The 22,819-nt window shown below is 36.2% G+C and overlaps 3 protein-coding genes across 7 annotated transcripts in view; 1 reads left to right on the forward strand and 2 right to left on the reverse strand.

Annotated features, from left to right (window-relative positions):
- LPCAT (lysophosphatidylcholine acyltransferase) overlaps window positions 1-10,276 on the reverse strand; it is an 87,431-nt gene extending 77,155 nt beyond the window's left edge. For 4 of the 5 annotated variants that reach the window (XR_012411779.1, XM_073977318.1, XM_073977320.1 and 1 more), the window contains exon 1: window positions 10,026-10,163. The gene's annotated coding sequence lies outside the window, so the exon portion shown is untranslated. Of the gene's footprint in view, window positions 1-10,025 lie in introns of all 5 variants that reach the window. The other variant, XM_073977315.1, reaches the window with a different exon arrangement.
- On the reverse strand, window positions 761-10,163 carry LOC141399146 (RNA-binding motif protein, X-linked 2). Its single transcript, XM_073977321.1, has 3 exons — window positions 10,026-10,163; window positions 1,444-1,551; window positions 761-1,367 (listed from the first exon to the last, which is right to left on the reverse strand). Exons 2-3 carry the CDS (start codon window positions 1,455-1,457, stop codon window positions 881-883), a joined length of 501 nt encoding a protein of 166 aa, XP_073833422.1. The 5' UTR covers window positions 1,458-1,551; window positions 10,026-10,163; the 3' UTR covers window positions 761-880.
- A 10,788-nt stretch (window positions 10,277-21,064) lies between the features above and the next one.
- LOC141397255 (uncharacterized) lies at window positions 21,065-22,529 on the forward strand. Its single transcript, XM_073973361.1, has 3 exons — window positions 21,065-21,484; window positions 21,925-22,038; window positions 22,111-22,529. The coding sequence occupies exons 1-3, from the start codon at window positions 21,185-21,187 to the stop codon at window positions 22,462-22,464; spliced, it is 768 nt and encodes a 255-aa protein (XP_073829462.1). The 5' UTR covers window positions 21,065-21,184; the 3' UTR covers window positions 22,465-22,529.
- Window positions 22,530-22,819: the final 290 nt, after the last annotated feature.

Raw genomic sequence — 22,819 nt, forward strand, 5'->3', positions numbered from 1 at the left:
TAAAGCTTCTGCCTTGAAGCTAATGCGCCTCCCTCAAGAAAACCTCTTAGCCGATTATACTCTTCACGGGCCCCTGCTCGGGCGCCACTGTAACTCTTAGGATTTCATATAGACAAAAGACATTCCAAGCAATAGATGTTTTTTGGCCTTAAACTTGGACTTTTTAACGAAAGACTTTTCAACCAACAACAATGTTTTATTCGCTATCAATACGTAGAAAGCCTACAAGGCTAATTATATATACGCACAACTTTCTAAAGAAGGTTTTTCATTTTCAATTGAATTACTGAAAGCATTGAAGGCCAACATTTACTTTAAACGATTTTGAAGGTTCACTTTTTAAGGGGTTATCCATAGTTGTGCAGACCAAAAAAACTAATTTTTCATGATGTTTTTTTTTTTAAAGTGCAAATATTTTAAGTAGATCTTGCTTTCATCTGAAAGAGTACATCTTAAACCACATTTGGATTTTTTATTGTTAAAAAATATTGCATAGTTTGGTGGTGCCAACGGTATCTCGAAAATGTAATTTCGAGAAAAACGCGTTTTAAGTTTTAAGTTGGACCTCTACACACAATACAACGGGTTCTACATTTTGGAACAGTCATATCTCAGCCTTTGCTGCAAAATAAATCAACATTTTTTTATTTTTTTTGAAAGTTATAAATAGGTTAACTTTAATTCTTCTAGAAACCTCCCACCAAACAGCATGGATTTTGTTAACACATTTTTTCAGACCCACCCTATACAAAACAAATGATTCCCATATTAGATTTATTTTATTATATTAAGTCAATACATAAGAAATCATTAACATAAGTGGATAGGTGTTTAAAACATTAAAATTAATACAAAACCCCAATTTTGAAATTCTTAAAAACTACTTCCTCCTCTTTCTATCCGAAGATGATGACGATGAAGACGACGACGATGATGTTGACTTCTTATCCTTTTCCCCCTTTATATTCCCCGCATAGATTTGTGGTAGCGGCGCACATGTTTCCAAAGTGCCATCAGATTTATCATCCTTCGGTGGCTTATAGTCCAAAACATGATCAACTCGTATTGTGCGATTTAATATTTTGATGCCATTCAAATTGTCCACAGCCAATATTGCTGAGCGTGTATCTTCATAGCAAATAAAACAGAATCCTTTCGATTTACCGGTTTCTTTGTCTCGCACCAAATGTATGTTCACAATTTCACCATATTGCGAGAAGACACATATCAAATCACCCTCCGTCAAGTTATAGGGGAAACCACCAACAAATATCCAAGCGGAATCCTTGTACATATCATGCCAAGAAGCTTTGCCGGTGGCATTGTTCAGTTCATGTTCACTAAGTTTAATGACATTTTTCATATTCCTAAAAGGGGGGATGAAAAGAGAGAGGACAAAGAAATTAATGAAAGGTTTTTTTCGGTTAAAGAAATTTTACTTACGTTAGGGGATTCATGATTCCTGTTTTTTTCTTCTTCTTTTGTTATTCCACTTCACAAAATCTTAAATTTGGTGTTTCGTCTTTTTTTAGTTTTTTTATCCACCAAAATCTAAAATAAACAAAAGAAATGTAAAACATAAACAATTTGCGTTTGCTGTTTTTTTGTTTTTGCACAAATACTGCGGCCCAGTCAGCCAGGCCTTTTGGTTTTCATTCATATTTTTTATATATACACGGTGATTGTTGTTGTTGTTGTTGCTACTTGCTTGGTACTTTATTTAATAACACAAATGTAGCCATGTACTCTTGTTCTTGTTGTGGTTGTTGTCAATTACTTTATTTTCAATTAATTTATCAGCTTGGAAATTGAATGGCTACGTATTTACTCCTCAATTGGTGTACTTTGTACCCGATTGTATGATCGAGGTTTACTCAGCAATTATAACCGATGCAGTCATAGAATAGAGAGTGTGCCGGCCGGCGGCCTGTATGCCTCACCTTGTGTGGCGTTTTATTTTTCACACTTAATAGGCACATAGAACAGGGTTTTCGCATTAGAATTATTAATTACAACCCCAGTCTTTAGACTATCGAGGGTATATACACTCTGCTATGACCAAAACTGGGCCTAATCGTCTGGAAATTTGGACGAAATCTGTTTCAAACAATTTGGAGTCGATTGGGCAATATCGCTCCGTCTGTCTGGTGCGCACGATAACTCTCGAACAAAACAAACGATCGTGTCCCAAATTTGGCAAAATTTTGTCCAAACGTAGTTGAAGTTCGAAGATGGGCAACATCGACCTACTCAATCCGGTCCATCCCCACAAAAGTTCAGGGAGTAACAGAATCGGTCGGTCATAACTTTGCATATGGTAATATTACTTTCTGGCATAGATCGGTTTCGCATATAGACTAATCGGCCCATTCCTTCGGGCAGGTCTTACACAATATTAGGAAAAAGTAAAGTTTAAGAGCCCCTCTCGGATCGTTTTGATTTTTTTCAGCAGATTGTCTTTGTGGCCCTCTTTACGAGGGTACAATTTTTTTTGGGGGCAAGTCCATACTTCCTTACATAATAGCCTAAAAGCTCCAAGAAACCTTGACGGCATCAACTAAAATGGCAAATCCGCATGATAACACTGGCACGGAGTTTCTGATTGTTTCAAACTTTTTCAATCGTATTATTTCATCTAGTCATGTATCAGACTGGAATATGGACCCATCCTTCGGGTACATACACCACATAAATTTTGGGAAAAGTGCCGTTGGACAGCTCAACTCGGATTGGTTTGATTTTTTTCCCAAAAAGTTTTTCTTGGGGGCTCTGTTACGACGGCGCATTTTTTTGGGGGGCAGGTCCATACTTACTGATATAATGGCCCAAAATCTCAAAAAAAAGCCTGCAGGTACCATTTAAATCGGGTTGTACGTAAGTTAACCCTCGCAGTAGGAGAAACCGATTTGATCCAAACGTTGTACATCGTATTGTTGCTTACAGCCCCGAATTATGTGGGAACACCGACTACATCGGACCACTGTTTCGGGTATCTCGGTACACAAATTATAGAAAGAGTGCAGTTTAAGGACCCATCTAGGATCCTTTTCTAATTTTTTGCAACATGTTTTGAATGCGGCCCTTGTTACGACGGTACAATTTTTTTCGGGGGAAATCCATACTTCCTGAGAAATTGGGCCAAAAACTCTTCTTCTTCAGATCCGAGTCTGTGGGTATATCTCTATCTGCACAGCTGACTGATACTTTTTTTACTTGTTTTCACAGAACATAATATTTTCTTGAATTCTTTTTAAGAAGAAGACCTTACCAGGTACTTTGTCCCCAAATCCAATTATATATTTATTTATATTCATTGCGCAACTAATCCATAGAGCCAAAACGGTCCCGATCAGCGAAAATAAATCAAAACAAGTAAAAAAGTATCAGTCGGCTTTGCTGACAGAGATATTCCCTCAGCCTGTATAAATTGAAACAATTTTTTTCTTCAAAAAACGTATGTATTTAGGGGGTTTTAAAAATTTTGGGCGTTTGAACCAAAAAAAAGTTGTTTAGGATTAAAGATCAAAAGTTTTGAGAAGATATTAAAAGGAATGGATCTACATTGACGATTATGGAAGTGGATCTCCAGCCACTACGTATGGCACCATAGGGGGTTTTACACCCTTCGGACTATTTGCGCAAGAAGTATGGACCTGCCCCTGAAAAAACTTTTACCATCATAATTGAGGCAGCGAATGCAAGTTGCTTCAACAAAAATCAAAGTGATTCGATAGCTGGTCTTAAACTGAACTTATCCGAAATTTTGTTTGAGAGGTACCGGATGAAGTGGACAAATATAGTCCATATTTGAACCTGATCTATATCTAGTAAACATATTAGGATGTGTATAGTATGGACCAATTCGGCCACTCCCTTCCAGAGTTACCGTGCGAACAAATTTTCCGAACATTTTTGAACTTTTGTGGGGGAGGTACCTGAAGGAGTGGACCGATATGACTTATCTTCGAACTTAAACTATGTTTGGACAAAATATTACTAAGGCCAAATTTTGGACCGAATCGGCAGATCCGTTCGAGAGTTATCTTACGCTCCAACCAGCTCACACGGTGTCATAGGGGGTTTTTGCAACTTTCAGGCTATTTTCTCGGGAAGTATGGACTTGCCCCTAAGGAAACTTGTACCGTCGTATGGGGGGCAGTGAATACAAGTTGCTAAAACAAAAATCAAAGCGATTCGAGAGATGGCCCTAAACTGAACTTTTCCGAAATTTTGTGTGGGAGGTACCCGAAGGAGTGGACCGATTGAGTCCATATTGAAACCTTATCTAAGTCTGGTATACACTTTACGATAGGCAAAGTATGGACCAAATCGGTTACTCCCTTCAAGAGTTATCATGCGCACAAATTTTCCGAACATTTTCGAACTTTTGTGGGGGAGGTACCGGAAGGAGTGGACCGATATAGCCCATCTTCGAACTTAAACTAAGTTTGGGCAAAATATTACGAAAGCCAAAATTTTAACCGGATTGGCGCAATCGTTCGAGAGTTATCGTGCGCTCCAACTAGCCAGACAGACAGACAGACGGACGGACATTGCTCAATTGACTCCAAATTGTCTGAAACATATTTCGTCCAAACATACTTGGGGTCTAAAACCATTGTTTCAATGAGGCACATTTTGCCCGTATGAAAGTATATATACCCTCGTTAGCATAAATGCTGAGGGTATAACAAGTGAAGAAAAATAAGCCAGATTTGCCGACAGCTCAATGCCCTCGCCCTATGGATGTACAAAGAAACTATTAACAAGATTGGTGGACCTGCATGTACTATGAACAGATCGCTAATTTCGGGACCTTCATCTCAGGATGTATTGGCATTCCGTAAGAAAAAAGTATTACGCTGTAGTCATGGGCACAAAGACTACCCGCTTTAAACATTTTCAAGAAGAGGACATAGTCCATCTTGCAACAGGGTCTTATTTTGGGAGTCATTCCTTTCGATAATTATGTTCTCACCAGACAATTTAGTTGATCACGCCTTAGGATTTTCAGAGCTTTTGGGTCATTATATTAGGAAAGACGGACATGCCTACAAAAAAATATATCATTGTTATAAGAATGACATGCTCTACCTTCGGTATACATTTTAAAACGATACTCGAACAACCCTTGAACTGGACTTTTGCAAAAATTTTAAATATTTGTGAGGGAAGTGTCCATTTTATTTGGCCACCGTAGTTTTTAGGAACTTCAGAGTCAGGTGTCTCCGATATAGACAATATATTTCCTGCTTAACCCGGCTCTGACTCTATCTCCAGGTCTAGGAATGTGGCTGCTTCAATTGGTTCTAACCATTGTGTCGTGGGAGCATGTACCGCATACTTGGCTGATCCTTGCTCAATATAAATTTATACAGCTGCACCATTCCTGACACAGTTGACACAAAACTACACTGGTTTGTCGTAGCAGCTGACATTCTTCAGCTGCAATAGATGGGGGATGTACTCCGTGGACCATCGCATTCACACAAAAGAGTTGGGCAATCTCGTTCAATTAAACGATCCGGATCACTATCTCGTTCAATGGACACCGATAATTCCTTTGACAAAACTGCGTATGCTTAATTTCACACGTTGGTTTTTATGATGTTACTCATTCGTTTTTCCATGAGGACAGTCATCCGGATCGTTCAATTGAACGAGATTACCCAACTCTATCACACAATAGTTATATATGGCATCTGTGTGAATGCTATTTAAACCTGGTTGATAGGCTTACATATCAAGGGCTTCTCTCTTGTAGCGTTGGACCTCTCTATCTTGATCATGACCATCCCTTCTGGGAGTCATATCCACCATACGATGATTGGGATTACTCTCACGGTAACACCCGAGCAAGTACTGCAACGAAAGCATGTCAGTGTGTTGCTGTATTGGAAGAATCTTTGTCCCCTCATGTAGATGGTCCTCTGAAGACATGAGGACTAGAGACTTCAGGACCTCTAATTCTCATAGATAGCTGTTGCATGCGCGTATAACGTGAACATACTGTCAAATGTTGCCCCAAGAATCTTGAGGATCTCGGAATTCTACTGCCATCGAACAGAACATGTGAACAAAGCGTCCGTAGATTTAGTAGCGGATATCTGCATATTCCTCACGTGGAAAAAAGGTGGTAAGATCGGTCAACTAGGAGTTCAGCCTTTCACAAATGACATAAGGGGAAGTACCAAGATCGTACAATCATCCGCATACGTTACGATCTCAATGCCGTATGGAGGGGGCGGAATACAGAAGAGGTAGTGGTTAAACAGTTCCGGAGATATCAGGCCACGTTGGGAAACTTCCTGTTTCACTCTACGGGTCTTGAAAATGTTTGCTCCTGAACTCCACGTACGACTGACGTCCATACACATAATTTATTATCCAACGTTTCAAGCTTGGCCGGTGGGTTGTCTGCCCAACTTTTTTAAACAGCGTTGAATGCTTGCCAGTATCATCACACGGCCTGCTCTGGTTGAGTCCTCGACTAATATGTATGGAGCTGGCAAGCTGTGTATGTCGTGCTGTACTACTCACGGAATTAATTCTGATGATCGGCAACTTGATAGCTGTTTCTGACGCTGTGGCGGACTAAAGCCTAAAGGTTCTTTGTACGGGCGACAAAAGTGAAATCGGCCTGTACGATTCATCTTTGCTGGCACCACCCTGCCAATTCGGGAACGATGTGGCTAGTTACAGGTTGAGAACTTTAATACGATACTCTACTCGCGGTAAATCCAGCTGTTTCAGTATTACCAGATTTAATTAGGGCTCAACGCTTTTGATGATTTAGCGTTCCTGATAACATTCGCAACATTGGTGGTGGTTCCCCGTCGACAGGAAGAGATCTAATGCTACGTAGTACTCTTCCCTTCGCCCTGTCACTCTGGTAGTGCTCGGGACATTGGGATAACTCTAGTTTAGTAAAAACTCTCCGATTTTTTGAAATTTTTGGTAGAGGTAGGTATTGTTGCTGATCACTAGAATGTGTAATTTTCTTGGAGGTAGGTTACCCGGTTATTTGATCCGAAAGTCCGGGTCAAAACCAGGGTCAGTCCCGGGTCTACTGAACTGATTGCTATAAAAAGGGTATCATTGGAAAGCTTAATATCTATCCAACAAGTGGTCATACTATGGGGTTATTTTTAGGTGTTCACTTAAATAGCCCAAAAACCGATTGTTGGACACGGGTTTTTCCATAAGTCCATACTTCACGAGATATGGGCTTCTTGGAAAAAATACAATTTAAAAGAAAATTTTGTTCCCGTGCCACGGAATTTGCACCTGTCCTTAGGAGAAAGTCTTAAAGCCCAGACCGAAGGCCGGCTATTTAGAGATGCATTGTATTGCATATGTTAGTGTATTCCGGAATTTCCGGAACTTCAAAGGCTCATATCTTGGGATGTATGGACTTCCCCCCGAAGAACTTTATATTTTTGTAAGAAGGGCGAGAAGATCTACTTGTGGTAAAAATTTCCTATTTTTCTGCCTGCTATTCGTATAATTGTTCCAAATTATCGCTTAATAGCCACTTAGAAAACCGGGTTGTCAAGATTCTATGGACCATATCTCTGGATCCATTGAGAGCTACAATCTGGCTTACATTAAGTGAGCACCCATAATGGTGCAAAAATCGGTTTTTAGGTTATATTACCTGAACACTTGAAAATAACGCCACCCTATAACCACATGTTGGATAGGTATTTCCATAAGTATTCCATACCCATTTTGTAGCAATCGGTACGGCAGACCCGGGTCCGTCCCCCAAAAAAATTATACGTTTCCGTGATCAGCGCAACAATATCTAACTCTGGAAAATGTCTAAGAAATTGGAGAGTTTTTTACTAAACTAAAGTTAAGCCCTCATTTGCTAGTTCCGCGACATCTGCTGGGAAATTTCACTACGGTCATTCGACCATCAGGTGTATAACGAGCGGCTGCAGCTGTGAAGATGTCCCATAACAGAAGGGTTGTGTAGTTTTTTGTTGCGGTGATTGAAGAAACTCTCTGAAACTAGTCCATCAAGTTTTTTCCAATATTGATGAAAGTGCGGCCTACAGAGGCGATGAAGTCGGGCGGTTTGTTGTTGGAGACAATTATAGGGATATTGTCTAACCCAAGAGAAACGAAGGGTTGCAAGCTGACGTCTGGATCTGCTAAATCAAAATTCTTTCCTACATCTTTTGTTTGCGACATTACTAACATTCCGACTAGCCATATAAAACATAACGCTCCTGCATAGCTTCTGCAATAAAGAAGAATTCCACAAAAAACAAACAAATTTTTGTTCAGTTATTCATGGTCGTCGTTCGTTTGTATATGGACGACAAACATACAACACTTATAAACATGCATATCATCATACCCACATGTGGACCCAAGCGTCCATACATACAATTGTATGTATGAAAGATTGACTGTTTAAAGAAAAAAAAACACATAAAACAAAAATGTAAAAAAAATAAGAAATCATGCGATTTTCTTTTTTCCCATTATCAAATGCCAACGTCCTCCTTCTTCCTCTCATCTGTGCAATATCTAGGGTTGCCACTTTGCAAATTTTCGACATTAGAAATAAAAGTATAATTAAAACTTGATGGGGCGGAATAACAAAAAGTTTAGTGCAAAATCAGAACTTTTTGGGAATGAAATACCCTTAAGAGTCTCCTATTATCTGTAGATTACCTACACAGGCCATTTGTTGTCTATAAAAAACCTCAAGGGGTTTTCTGTTGCCTATTAAACGACCTCAAGAAGTCTTCTGTTGTCTATGCAAAATTCCAATGGGTCTTCTGTTGTCTGTAGAAGGGCCAAAGAGGTCTTCCGTTATCTATATAAGACCTTAAGAGGCCAGTTGTCTATATAAGACTTCAAGAGGCCTTCAGTTGTCTATATAAGATCTCAAAAGATATTTTTTAGTCTATAGAAGACCTCAAGAGAACTTTTGCTGTATAAAGAAAACCACAAGAGGTCTTCCTTACCTTAAGAGGCCTTCTGTTGTCTATAGAAGACTTTATGAGGTCTTCTGTTGTCTTATTATTTTTCTGGTAAATGGCAATCATGTTTGTGCAAACAATTTAAGATAAAATTGTCGGAATGGTTTCTCGTTACACTCCCACATTTTGCGACGTCATAATTCCAATTATAATCACTGCACACCCGTGTTACACCCGTTGATGACATACCAACTAAAACTTCAGAAAGTTTGGAACAGGGAAGTAAAGATTAGCATTATTAAACTAATAGAGGGGGGGGGGGGAATATGTAAGAAGAAGATGTTACAAAATGTAATAATTGTTGTATGTACACGCTCATGAATGTGAATGTTCAGGACAGAGGAGGAAGCCAGTCGGCTGAAAATAGGCGGCGCGCCGCCGCCGCTCATTTTCTTCGAGTCGAGCCGCCGCCGATTTTGTCGGCTCAAATCGGCTAAAAATCGCCAGTCGTCAAATCGGTAGAAACGGCGCGCGCCGATAATTTTCAGCAAAATCCATGAAATTTCGCGATGTATATAGTCCCGGTCCACACTAGACTGATTTCATTGAAAAATTTCATGAAATTTTGCTTTCTGAGTAATTTTATGAAATTTCTGTTGTGGGGAATTTGATCTAAGAACGTCTAATTTCATGAAATTTTTTAATGAAATTCATTCTAGTGTGTACCGGGACTATGTTTAAACAACATATTAACTAAGCTGAAATTTAGCCGCGAGTCGGTAAATAAGTCGGCGCGCCGCCGCCGATTGTCTTGCACAGACGTGAGCGAGCGAGCCGAAAAAATCGGTCGGCTTCGTTGTCTGGTTCAGGAATGCACCATCAAAGAGGGAATGTTGGGTTGCAAAAAAATGCAAATAAAGTTGTTGCAGCATTTCAAGCGTATTAGAATATGATAAACTTTTGACCAGCAGATATGACTCCATTACTAAAAAATAATTGTTTCAGACAAAGATTTAATCTTCTGATTTTATTAAAACTGCATCCTTTTCTTCCCAGAACAAATTTCACAATTGATTCACTCTTTACCTTTTTCTAACACTACACTTTCGAGAAGACGCCAGGAAATTCTTTTTCCAATATTCTTTTATATAATTTGTCTTGCACTAAAATTTTAACACTTGAAATTTGTTATTATTTTTTACCGCTTTTCGTTCGTCTTTTTTGTAATTTATCACCACACTTTTATATTTTTGTTTGTTCTTTAAGCCGATATTCTCCGACAAAATCGCATTCCACCGCGTAATGTTGTTTTTCAACTAGAAAAAAATAATAAAAACAAACGACCATGGATTTGTAGATCGAAAATAAAAAAGCGGAGGGACTTGTAGATCGAAAAATCTCTCAGTTGTATTAATGGTCAATTAGTCAAACGTAATGTAACGTGAGGTTATGCACGAACAAAAAATATAAAGGGCTGTTTACACCATCTATCAATGTCATATGAGCTGCCATTTCTTTCATCCATTCGGTTTTACCATTTTCAAAATTAAAGGAACAGACCAAATGTTTCAACTTTTAGGAGAGAGAGAGAGAGAGAGAGAGAGAGAGGAGGTGAAGGAGGTCCCTTTCTCCCGTATTACCCATAAACTCAAAACATGTTCATGAAAATTTTCATAGACTGGTACAAGAGTAGAGGCCTGGGTACATAAGCTGCTTTGCCTGGTTGCCTTGCTTTCCTGCTTCATATTTGACATAATAAAAATAAAGGAATAAATGAGGTCGAGCAAATTTCAAACTGGGTTGCCCTTTTCTTTATTATTCCAAAGACGTATAGCAATAAAGACCCGAACAAATGCATTTTCCAAAAACATATGATAATAGTACCACATTTTGGTTACAGATGGCTACACAACTCACTGGAATTGATAACAGCAATGCCAATCGTTTTTGATTCCCATTTCTCGCGGCAGAAAACATAAACGTCGTGTTTTGTGGCTGAAATTTATTTCTTTACTTTTTTATTGTTAATTTAATAAAAAAAAATCAAAAGTGAATGCAGTCAAACTTGAGTTTTAATGTTTTTCTTGTCAATATTCCAATGAATAACAGTTTTCGTTTAACAGAATGTTGCTATGATATCGTAGCAACAGAGGTTAACTCCACCTGCAGTTAATTTTTAACAACTGACTTTTCCTATCTTATAATATTGACATCTTTAGCCCTGTTCCTTTACGTTCAAGAATCTTCATGTTTTACAACTTTTTACTCGAAAAGCGTTCCTTTACTTCAGACACAATACAATTCATATGGGAGCAGTTTTCAACTTTTACTACTTTTGCCGGTTTTACCATTTTCAGAAGTAAAGGAACAGACCATTTGTTTATTCCAAAGATGTCAATATTATAAGATAGGAAAAGTCAATTGTGAAAAATTAACTGTAGAGGGAGTTAACCTCTGTTGCTACGATATCATAGCAACATTCTGTTAAACGAAAACTGTTACTCATTGGAATATTGGCAAGAAAAACATTAAAACTCAAGTTTGACGGCATTCGCTTTTGATTTTTTCATTGAGTGAAAAATAAAAAAAGAAAAGAAATAAATATCAGCCACAAAACACGACGTTAATGTTTTCTGCCGCGAGAAATTGGAATCAAAAACGATTGGCATTGCTGTTATCAATTCCAGTGAGTTGTGTAGCCATCTGTAACCAAAATGTGGAACTATTATCACATGTTTTTGGAATATGCATTTGTTCGAGTCTTTATATCTATACGTCCATGGTACAATGAAGTAGAGGTAGGCCAGGTATGAAAATCACTGAGAAATGCCACCCTGCAGCCATGGCTTAAAACGTCAAATGGCATGGTACAATAATAATGGTAGATGTAGCTGCATAGCTATCCCGTATTACAAAAACATATGGAACTTAGAGCTTCACTTTTTATATTTTGAAAGTGCCATATAGCGTAAAAACATTTCTTTAGCTAGGCTCCAGAATATTCTTGTTGGAAAAATGTTCCAAAAATAGCAAAAGTTCTTCCCAAACTTATGACAGTGAAAAAATGTCATTCACTTATTTTCTAATTGACAAGTTTGGCTAATCTGACATCGTGATTGCTGGCATCCGATTTGCAGATAAATGTCAGCAGAATTTTTACAAAAATTGTAATTTTTACATTCCTGTAGTTTTGGAACAAATTTAAATTAACATCAATATTTTATTTTGCCACATTTTTTGTCCTTGTTTTCAATTTTAAGATATAGTCTTACAGCAGAAGTTTTTTGTTGGAACAATTCAGCGATACATCTACCTTTATGATTGCATAATGTCAAAAACAGTACAAAATGTCAACCCTGCTTTTGACAGATTAGGCCATAAAAAGAAAAAAAATTTAATCAGCTGTTAGCTGTGGCCTGCCTTCACTTTATTCTACCATGTATACGTCTTTGTTTATTCTTTTATCGGAAGCAAGCAAGGTAAGCAGGCGAGGCAATTAAGGCCTTCGTACATAAGCGGCCTTGCCTGGTTGCCTTGGCAACAACTTTTGACAACAAACATTATAGTTTTTATATTTTTGTGATTTGAGTTTCTTTGTATTTTAAATCACAATAATGTTTTTGACAACAGGCATAATAATCAGGGGCCTAATTCATGGTAGAACAAACCAGGTAAAGTAAATACTACAACAAATACAACTCAACAACTACCACATAGAAATTTGTTTTTGTTTGTAAACGTCAGTGTCAACGTACATGTAAACAAAATAAGGAAATGTCTATAAATTTGCTCTGTTCCTTTACTTGCCTGAGGTTACCATTTCTTACCATTTTTAATCTGCAAATTGTACCCTTACTTAAAAAGCATACAATTTATATGAGAGCAATTCACCACTTTTACCATTTTCTGCCACTGTTACCATTTTTAAAAGTAAAGGAACAGACCAATTATTGGAATTTAAAGAACTAATAATTTTTCAAATTTGATTGAATATTTTGGAAAAAAGAAGCTGTTTCATTCGTTTGCTTTTGAAAACAAAAAAGCATGTTTATTAGGGCCATGGTACAATTAATTGGAAGGTATGTCAGGTTCGAACAAATTGTGAAAAACAAGGCCTGAGTGTATTTGCTTATTCTGCCAGAACAAAGACATAAATACAACTAAGACTAGACAAAATGCATGCAACAAAAAAATGTTTACGAAACTTTGTATAGAAACATTACCCTTAACAGGTTGCAGTTAATTCAAAATCGCAACCAAGGAGGAACATTTCATGTAATGGTATCAGAAACGAAATTTATGAATTCAAGGATCTATTCAAGAATAATTCTATGTCAATTGGATCGATAAATTCGGTTAAATACGTAAAAATGTATAAAAGAAAAAAATGTTATATCACCATATCGTAATATAACATTATGTTAAATTTAAAAGCCATTCACTGAAGAATGATAGCAAAAAAATGTCTTATCTTGTTGTATTTATGTCTTTGGCCAGAATTACCATAACTGAATACCCCATCAAAAATTTTGGAAGTTGTGCAATTGGAGTTATGATTTCACAACATCTTTCGATTTAGTCCAACAGAGTTATGAAAAATGCACTCCGTACGATACATTTTATAAGCAGTTGCTGTAGAGATCCCTACAGAAAAAAAGTTGGTTGATCCCTAGACATTTCTTCAAAAGATAAGCAAGAGTGTATACATTTCAAAGTATTAGTTATAAAATAAAGAAATAACAACTTAAGTTGCGAACATTTTTGGCGGTAATTCACGAGACGAAAATTTTTAATGGTGTGGTGTCTATGTCGAAAGCTGAACTAGTGATGGTAAAGCAACATAAAAACCTTTAGGATGATGAAAGAAAATCAGATGCGCTTGGATTAAATCGAGAACGGAGGAAATAAGCTCAAATGTGATTGAATTTAATGGAAACTTTTTTTTTAATTTTTGTTTATATAATAAAGTTCTTTGTATTATTGTTTTACACAAATAATAAATGCATTTAATTTATTCTGGGTGCATCCTCGCCGTGTGCTGTGGAAGCAAAATGGAGTGCATCCTAGCTGCGCGCTCTCTTGTAAAATTCATTAGCGAATTCATAGGAAAAGATGTACTCCAACGGCAAATATACTGTACACTTGTACTGATTAAACTGCATCCACGGATGCAAACTTTTTGCTGGGATGCAACAGGTTGTACTGTTCATTTGATCCCAGCAAAAAGTTTGCATCCGTGGATGCAGTTTAATCAGTACAAGTGTGCAGTATATTTGCCGTTGGAGTACATCTTTTCCTATGAATTCACTTATGAATTTTACAAGAGAGCGCGCTGCTAGGATGCACTCCATTTTGCTTCCACAGCACACGGCGAGGATGACTCCACTTTCGATCCAAATCACAGCTTTTGATGTAGTGTTTTGGTTTGAATTTAAAGGCACTCTTCGGATTGCATTTTTAGCCAGTCTAAAGATGCAATAAAAATGCAAGCCATTGCGAAATATCCCAGAATAAATAAAATGCAATTATTATTTGTGTAAAACAATAATACAAAAAACTTTATTATATAAACACAAATTAAAACAAGTTTCCCTTAAATTCAATCACATTTGAGCTTACTTCCTCCGTTCTCGATTTAATCCAAGCGCATCTGATTTTCTTTCATCATCCTAAAGGTTTTTATGTTGCTTTACCATCACTAGTTCAACTTTCGACATAGACGCCACACCATTAAAAGTTTCCTTCTCGTGAATTACCACCAAAAATGTTCGCAACTTAAGTTGTTATTTCTTTATTTTATAACTAATACTTTGAAATGTATACACTCTTGCTTATCTTTTGAAGAAATGTGTAGGGGTCAACCAACTTTTTTTCTGTAGGGATCTCTACAGCAACTGCTTATAAAATGTATCGAACGGAGTGTATTTTTCATAACTCCGTTGGACTACATCGAAAGATGTTGTGAAATCATAACTCCAATTGCACAACTTCCAAAATTTTTTACTGGGATACAGTTTAATCTGTACAACTGTACAGTACATTTGAATTTTACAAGAGAGCGCGACGTTCAAAGTTAATGGAAAAGAAAATTGAGTTTATGGGAGAGGGAGTAGAGAGGAATAGAGAGGAGGAGGAATAGAGAGGAAATTCTGTTTTGCTTCTTTATTCTTCGCAGTTTTTTCTGCAATTCTTTCATTTTATTTTCTCCGCAGGCAAATAACGCATACATTTGATTTAAAAACTTTTGTGGTAAAAAATAAATTGAACAATTATTTAATTTTTAATTAAATTTAATTTAATTTCTATAAGAAATATCGCCTTAGTATTGCCTTTGAATGATCAAATGAGAAAATGTGAGTGTCATGGTAGAATTAGAAAAGGTAGCAGCAATACACAGCTGACTGAACTGGGTTGTAACGTTAGTGTCAAATTTCATATGACATTTTATACATTTTTTTCTATTTCGATGTACATTAGGGACATATATTTTTTGAGAAAAAAAATAAATCATTCGGAAAAAAACATTTCCCAGAAAGACTTCTTCATATCAATGATATGTGACCTCCTCCAAGTTCGAACGATAAGCCGCGCAGTAAGTCACCGCTTGTAGAGGCGATACAACGTTTGTTAATATGTGAGGTATTTTGTTAAAATTTAAAAAAAATAAAGCCCTAATAAACATGTGCTTCTTTGATTTCTAAAACAAAACATTGAAACAGCTTCTCCTTTTTCTACGAATTTCCAGCGACCCCAAACTTTTCTGCAAGAATTCTACTTTCTGCGAGAATTTATGTATTTAGTGGAATGATGTGGAAACATAAAAATTGAAAATGTAACGAATTTGCATTCATGCATGGTATAAGTAAAGAGGTAGATTTAAATGAAAAAAATCTATAGAACCCTTCTTCTTCCTGAATTCCTAAAACTTCGAAATTAAGCAACAAGAGGGTTTGTTTACAACACCAATTTTGAGCATTTTATAAAAATCGCGAAAAATGAATGAAGGACCAATGTTTCTCCGCATAATCAAGTTGTGGATATGATAAAATGTTTGTTTCAATGATAACCCGACGAATTATTTCCCTAAAAATGTTCCAAAAATAATTTTAAAAATCATTGAATTCGATTGTTTTTAAAGTTGTTTGGCACTTTATTCAAACACCACACACACATACACAGTTTGTGTATATTGTTTTGAAGTTTTAGGAATACTCGAATGAAAAAATTTAAATTGACATAAAGCTTTGGCTAACCTTTCTTATTAAACCATGCATTCATGTTTTCCAAAATATTCAACCAAATGTGAAAAATTATTATACTATGTTTACATTTACGAAATCCACTCTATTTCAGCTGTCAATTCCTTTGCGTATACGTCAAATGAAAACTCATCTGAAATCGATTGGATTTCATTTGACGTTTGAGCAATGGAATTGACAGTTGAAATCGAGTGGATTTCGTAAATGTAAACATAGTATTAGTTTTTTAAATTCCAATAATTTATAGACATTTCCTTGTTTTGTTTACAAATACAACTGGCAGTAACGTTACAAACAAAAACAAATTCCTTTGTGGTTGTTGTTCGAGTTGTATTTGTTGTAGTATTAAAGCCATTTGTATTAGAAACGCGTCAGGAAAATGTCCCAGAAACGTAGTTCCTGAAAGCAAAAGATTGCAACTGTTGCTAGATGGCATAGAAATTCCATTCCATAACGATATAAAATACCTTGGTATCCAGTTTGATAAACTCCTAAAATTTAATTCCCATGGACGCTCTACGTTACAAAAGGCAAAGCGTATATCTGGAGCATTTTCTTACCTGTTCAACAGTCAATATTTGCCACAAAAAACAAAGCTGCTAATCTATAAAGTGGCCATAAGACCTGTTTTACTGTACGGATTCCCAATCTGGTTCACTATTTCCCCTATAGTGGCCAAAGAATTGGAAGTCTTTGAGAGGAGAATTCTCAGAAAGTGCATAAATAAACATTATCAACAACGAGACAAGAAGTACTCCAATAATTTCGTGTACGAAACATCTGGAGTTCAGTCCCTCTGTAATTATGCATTTCATCATCAAAAGCAGTTCGTAGATAGATTGGCCACGCATGAAAACGAATTGCTAAAAGAAATCTTTGAATGTGAAAAACTATTGCGCTGGTCTGGATCGGGACATATCACCTGTTGGAATCATTAACGAAGATCTTGACAACGGTCCAGAAACATACAATCTACCAGATTTTTTTAAAAAAACTATGCCTGGTGCAAACCGTGGATAACAAAATACTAGAATTGATTATAATAAGAAATTCGTTAATCTTTTTAAGAAAAAATTATTAATATAAGCTCAACTTCAAGTACCTGAGCATTCGCTTCAAAAGCTTTGCATTACCCATCTGTGATATTGATCATGTACACTATATAAATCCTAACTTTAATGTTACGTTTATACTTCTGTTGTCCATTGAATTAACAGATCGTTGTTATTTAATTTTTTTTAAGTATTGACTAGTTCTAAGTTATTTATTTTTAACAGACTCAAAAGCGCTGTACGTCATAGTAAAGGCCGAGAGCAAGCCTTGTACAAGTTCTCTGTTAACCGAAAACTACAATTTATTTATACAAATTCAATATGTGCATAGTAGCATACTTCGTCGAAATAGTGTATTAGAATAAGACGTTAATAATTCTAAGGGTATATGTTACCACTCGATCTACATTACTGCTTGTCATTTAGATAAAAGAAGACTCAATAAAAATACTACTACTACTACTTGTTGTAGTATTTAGTCGAAGGTCACACTAGAGTGGTTTCATTGATACTTTTAGGTATTTATAGATCGAGTTCCCCGCTACAGCAACTTCATGATATCATCCTACTGTGAAACTCGACCTAGGAACCCTTGTTTTCATGAAATTGTTTCAATGAAACACTCTAGTGTGACTAAGAGCTCTGTTCCAGAACTAAAAAGTTTTTACAATTTTTACCACTTTTACAGATTTTGCGTTCCCGTACACAAAATTTATATGAAAATCGTTTACGACTTTTACAAGTTTTACGACTTTTTCCACTTTATAAAGTACGGGAACAGGCCATGGACTTTCTTTACCTTATATTTGTTCTACCATGTGTGAGTGTAAAGAAGAATCAAAACATTGACAAAAACATTATTTGCGTGCCTAATACCCCGGTTACACTATTGAAGGTTAACCCACTGGGTTTAATAGATCCAGTTGGTTAATCTTTGCTGGTTACACTTAGCTTTTCGAGGATATAAACTGTCAGCTGATGTTTGTTTACGTATACATACAAAATAACTAATAAAGTCGTGTTTTACACTTTTGCAATTTCTCGTATGAGATATCGTCCCCTCTTTGCTCATATTGGTATATCTTACACACAGGGATACATTTTTGTATCATGGTATCAAGCGTACTTCTTGTTAAAAATGTGTCTAATGTAAAAAAATAAATAATTTTATGATTTTCAAATAACTTTAGATTTATTAACTCCATAAAATCTCATGCAACCAATCGTAAACGTGTAAAACACGACAAACTCTGTTGCAAAAACAGTTGCAACTTTTGGTACTTTTTGAGTAGAGTTGGATTTTTTTGCACAAATACCGAATACAACACTGTATTTTTGGTGGATTTGTGCCGGATTTAAAATAAACCCAGTCGTGAGAGGATTTAATTTTTGTATGTCAAATCTGGTCAGATTTGACCAGATTAAGCAATAAATCCTCATAAAGTGGGTTAACCCGGCAAAAAACTGTAGTGTAACCGCACTATAAACCATGGATAGGCAATGTGCGTTTACTGAGAGCAAGTGAGCGAAAACTTCGATGTAAAATGCATTGAAATGTATGCTCACTTGCTCTCAGTAAGCGCACATTGCCTATCCATGGTCTAAACTGCAAGGACATTTTAAAAGAAATTGAAAAGAAAATTTGACTTTTCAGTTTGAAAGTATAAACACAGACCAAAGGGTTTTTATACATATTGTCCTCCCACTCCAGCTCAGATTTCGAAATTTACTCCAAAACTAATTTCCGTCTCGTGAATTACCGCACTGTTCGCAACTTATGAATGTATGTATTTCTTTATTTTTTAAAATTCTTAGAATTTTAGACACTCTTTTTTATATTTGGAAAAAAAGACTGCGACGTCTTTTGTAGGGATCAATAAATTGGCTTGTGGCTGTAGAGATCTTTATGCGAGTGCTTCTAAATGTATCGAACGGAGTGCATTTTAAATCCGTGTGGACTGCATTCAATGATGTAGTCAAATTATAACTCTGCATTGCACTACTTCCAAACTTTTTTGCTGGGTACGAAAAACAGATGGTCTGATGGTACTCTAATACTATAGCTGTGTTCCAGAACTAAAAAGTTTTTACAATTTTTACGACTTTTACACATTTTACTTGAAAAAGCGTTCCCGTACACAAAAAAGTTGTAAAATGTTCATTTCTCTTTAAACTAAAATGGCGCTGAATGACGCTCTCTTTAAAAACTTTTTACACGACAAATTTGGGCGAGTAAAAAAATAGTAAAATGGTTGCCGGCGTGTGATTGGCTGATACGCCGACTTTGACATTTGTTCCAGTTTTTTTGACGTATTTTCCATTTTTCCGTTCCCGAACTATTTCAAAAAACTTGTGTGTGAGAACAAATTTGTTGCAGTTCTCTCTTTTACGAGTTTTACCATTAAAAAGTACGGGAACGAAGCTTATATTTACATTTACGAAATCCGAAATCCACTCGATTTCAACTGTCAATTCCATTGCTCAAACGTCAAATGAAATCCAATAGATTTCAGATGAGTTTTCATTTGACGTATACACAAAGGAATTGACAGATGGAATCGAGTGGATTTCGTTAATGTAAACATAGTCTTATGATAAGTTTACATTTACGAAATCCACTCGATTTCATCTGTCAATTCCATAGCTCAAACGTCAAATGAAATCTCATCTGAAATCCATTGGATTTCATTTGACGTTTAACCTATGGATTTGACAGATGCAGCATAAGGGCCATTATTATATGTTATTTTACTATCTTATGGATTTGAAAACGCAAAATAAAATTATTTGGAGACACTAAAAATATTATTTTTGAAAGTTGATGCCAACTGGCTCCTCCTTGAAATACAATCATCACTTTCAGCTTTAAGTTAACCGGAACGCTATAAATCTGTTCCGTAAATCCAAACTGTTAGGTCATGTTTATATTATAGCCTTTTGCAGGGTTAACCTTCTTTATGAGGATTTGTTTGACGTATATGTAATGGAATTGACATTTAAAACCCAGTGGGTTTGTTAAATCCGGTTATATAAACGTACTATAACAAAAGAAGACTTATAAGTCCCGGTCCACACTAGAGTGATTTCATTGAAAAAATTGCATGAAATTATGCGTCTCTAGATCGACCTCCATGGTAGAGTAAAATCATAAAAGTGCTCTAGTGGGGAATTCGATTTAAGAACACCTAATTTCATGAAATTTTTTAATGAAATTCACGCTAGTGTGGACGGGGACTTATAATGGGGGTATGTTGGTAATGCCCGTAATTTCTACGCGTAGTTATCTATGAATTCATAGATATCCCACGTGTAAGCAAAATTTCATAATTTCAATCCATAGGTAACGTTACCGGGTCGAAAACGGCCGTGTTACTTACACCAAGGATTTTGCCTGGTTGATCGTTGCCAATGTGTTAAAAATTATAAAATACTTATATGTGGCATTGTTTTTACGAAATCATGAATGAAAATCACCAATGTTACCACATGTTTTCAAAATGTACACGCCTCGGTAAATGGCACGTAGAAATTACCAAACGCGTAGGTAAAGATAACTAATAGGTAGCTACCTACCCTGTTACCTAGGGCTAGAAATTACGGGCATTAACCCTTTGTCTATCAACACCCTATTTCACCGACAAACTGCAGCAAGGAAAATTACCTAATGTAGATATGGACTAATTATGACAAAAAGATCTACCTGTGGTAAAAATTTCAGATTTTTCAATTTGTTTCAAAAGCTCTGATGCCATCGCCGTTTTGCAGGGTTTGGTGTGAATGCGCTATAAATTGCATGGTGCAATTCAAATTTACTCATTAAAGCTAAAGTACCCTTAATTTCCAAGCAGTCGATCGAATTGTCGGATTGCATTCCCATTACTTGTTTAAATTAAATTCAGCGAATAATTGAATATTTATTAATTGATGCCTTACAATGCTGGCAGGTCATTCGAAGAGAATTTTCATCAAAGTATATTCCCCACAATACAATGGTAAATTGCTTTTGTCTTCCACAAAACAAACAACCGGGCATGGCAACAAGCACTCCACGAACCCATCTTCATCATACAAACAGCAATTGGATGTAGTAACAACCGCTAGTAGCAGTTGGACAAAATCAACGTTCGCAGAATTTACAGAGAAAATGTTTCTACATCGATTCGAATATTTGTTGGAGAAGACAAGTTATATGGAAGAATTAAGAAAGTCGAAAAAGAGAATGTTGGAAATTCAGGTAATTAAATTGTACACCTATTCAAAATCAGATAGTTGAAGAACTCCTGCTTAAATTTAGTTTGGGAGCAACTCTCGGATCGCGTTGTACAGTAGATAGCCCTTGGCGCCCTGAAAACGACGGGGGAAGTCCATACTTGATATTTAACAATATGGGTATTGTTTTAAAGCTTATGGAGAGTACTTTTGTGCACGCGACCAACCTTTTTCACACCTGTTTATAGGAGAATGTAGATATTAAATTGCTGAACACTTAGTAAATTTTCAATTTAAAAGAAAGTTTTGATCGCGTAGCCCTTTTTTGCACCGGAACCATTCTGTAGACAACGGATTCTTTAAGAATGCTCTAAACATAGACAACGTTATGAAGCCCTTTCAGTATTATTATGAAGACCTATGAAAGCTACATGTGGAAAATCTAAACGCATTATTTTTTTGCAGAACAAATTGCATGAAAATGCTGATAAAAGACGTGGAATTATCAATGAGTTGCATTGCCTTCAATTCGGTGGCGGCAGTGACAATGGGAAACGATTACCAGCATCAACAGCAATGGCAAGTATAATTAAAACTCCATTAAAAAAAGAAAACATTACCTTAACTATAAATGTCCTTTTCTTCCTAAAGAACACCACTATGGCAAAGCAACTATGGTCTGAATATAATAAACTTGTAAATGAAGAAGTAGCGCTTTCTTCACGATCTGTACTTTCAATCAACGAAGCCTATGAGGCTGAAAAGTTACATACAAAATTTATGTCTGCTGTTAGTGTTCTTTTGGCTATAGCTGGCTCCTTGATTACACTGTCTTTGTCTTATGTAATACGTAAAGAACATCTACAACAACAACCCCAAATACCGAATCTCTGTGTAAATTGCATTGCAACTGCCAAAAGTCAACAGAATAATGAATCATGGACTTCGTATTTGCATAGTAAGAGTCGTTGGATGTATAGTTGGATGGACAGATTTAAAAGTTAAAAGATGTTTACCAAAGCATGATGGATGATATTTTCTATAAAATATAGGATTTTGTAAAAATGAAAGTTTATAGCTAAAATAGTTTTTTTTTCAATATAATAATGTAAGGTATGCATACCATTTTAAGCAAAGACAGAAGGCATTTAAACTGTAGGCTGTAGACGGATGAAACAAGACCTTGTGAAGGTTTTCTATGAGCTGAAGACCTGTTAAAGGGTTTCTATAGAAAGAAGACCTCTTTATATACTTATATGGACAGATGACCTTTTAAAGGTCTTCCAGGAACAGAAGACCTTCTAAAGACGGGTGTTCTATGGACAGAAGACCTTTTAAAGGTCTCCTATAGACAGAAAAC

The sequence above is a fragment of the Musca autumnalis genome, unplaced genomic scaffold (assembly GCF_047663935.1).
Source record: "Musca autumnalis isolate F117 unplaced genomic scaffold, ASM4766393v1 scaffold_3, whole genome shotgun sequence".
In the NCBI taxonomy this organism is placed as follows: domain Eukaryota; kingdom Metazoa; phylum Arthropoda; class Insecta; order Diptera; family Muscidae; genus Musca; species Musca autumnalis.

Excerpts from the sequence above, each read along its gene's own strand:
- LOC141397255 (XM_073973361.1), top strand. The coding sequence starts at position 21,185 with ATGCTGGCAGGTCATTCGAAGAGAATTTTCATCAAAGTATATTCCCCA. Across the intron at positions 21,485-21,924 it reads AGAGAATGTTGGAAATTCAG|AACAAATTGCATGAAAATGC; the intron begins GTAATTAAATTG and ends ATTTTTTTGCAG. Across the intron at positions 22,039-22,110 it reads TACCAGCATCAACAGCAATG|AACACCACTATGGCAAAGCA; the intron begins GCAAGTATAATT and ends TTCTTCCTAAAG.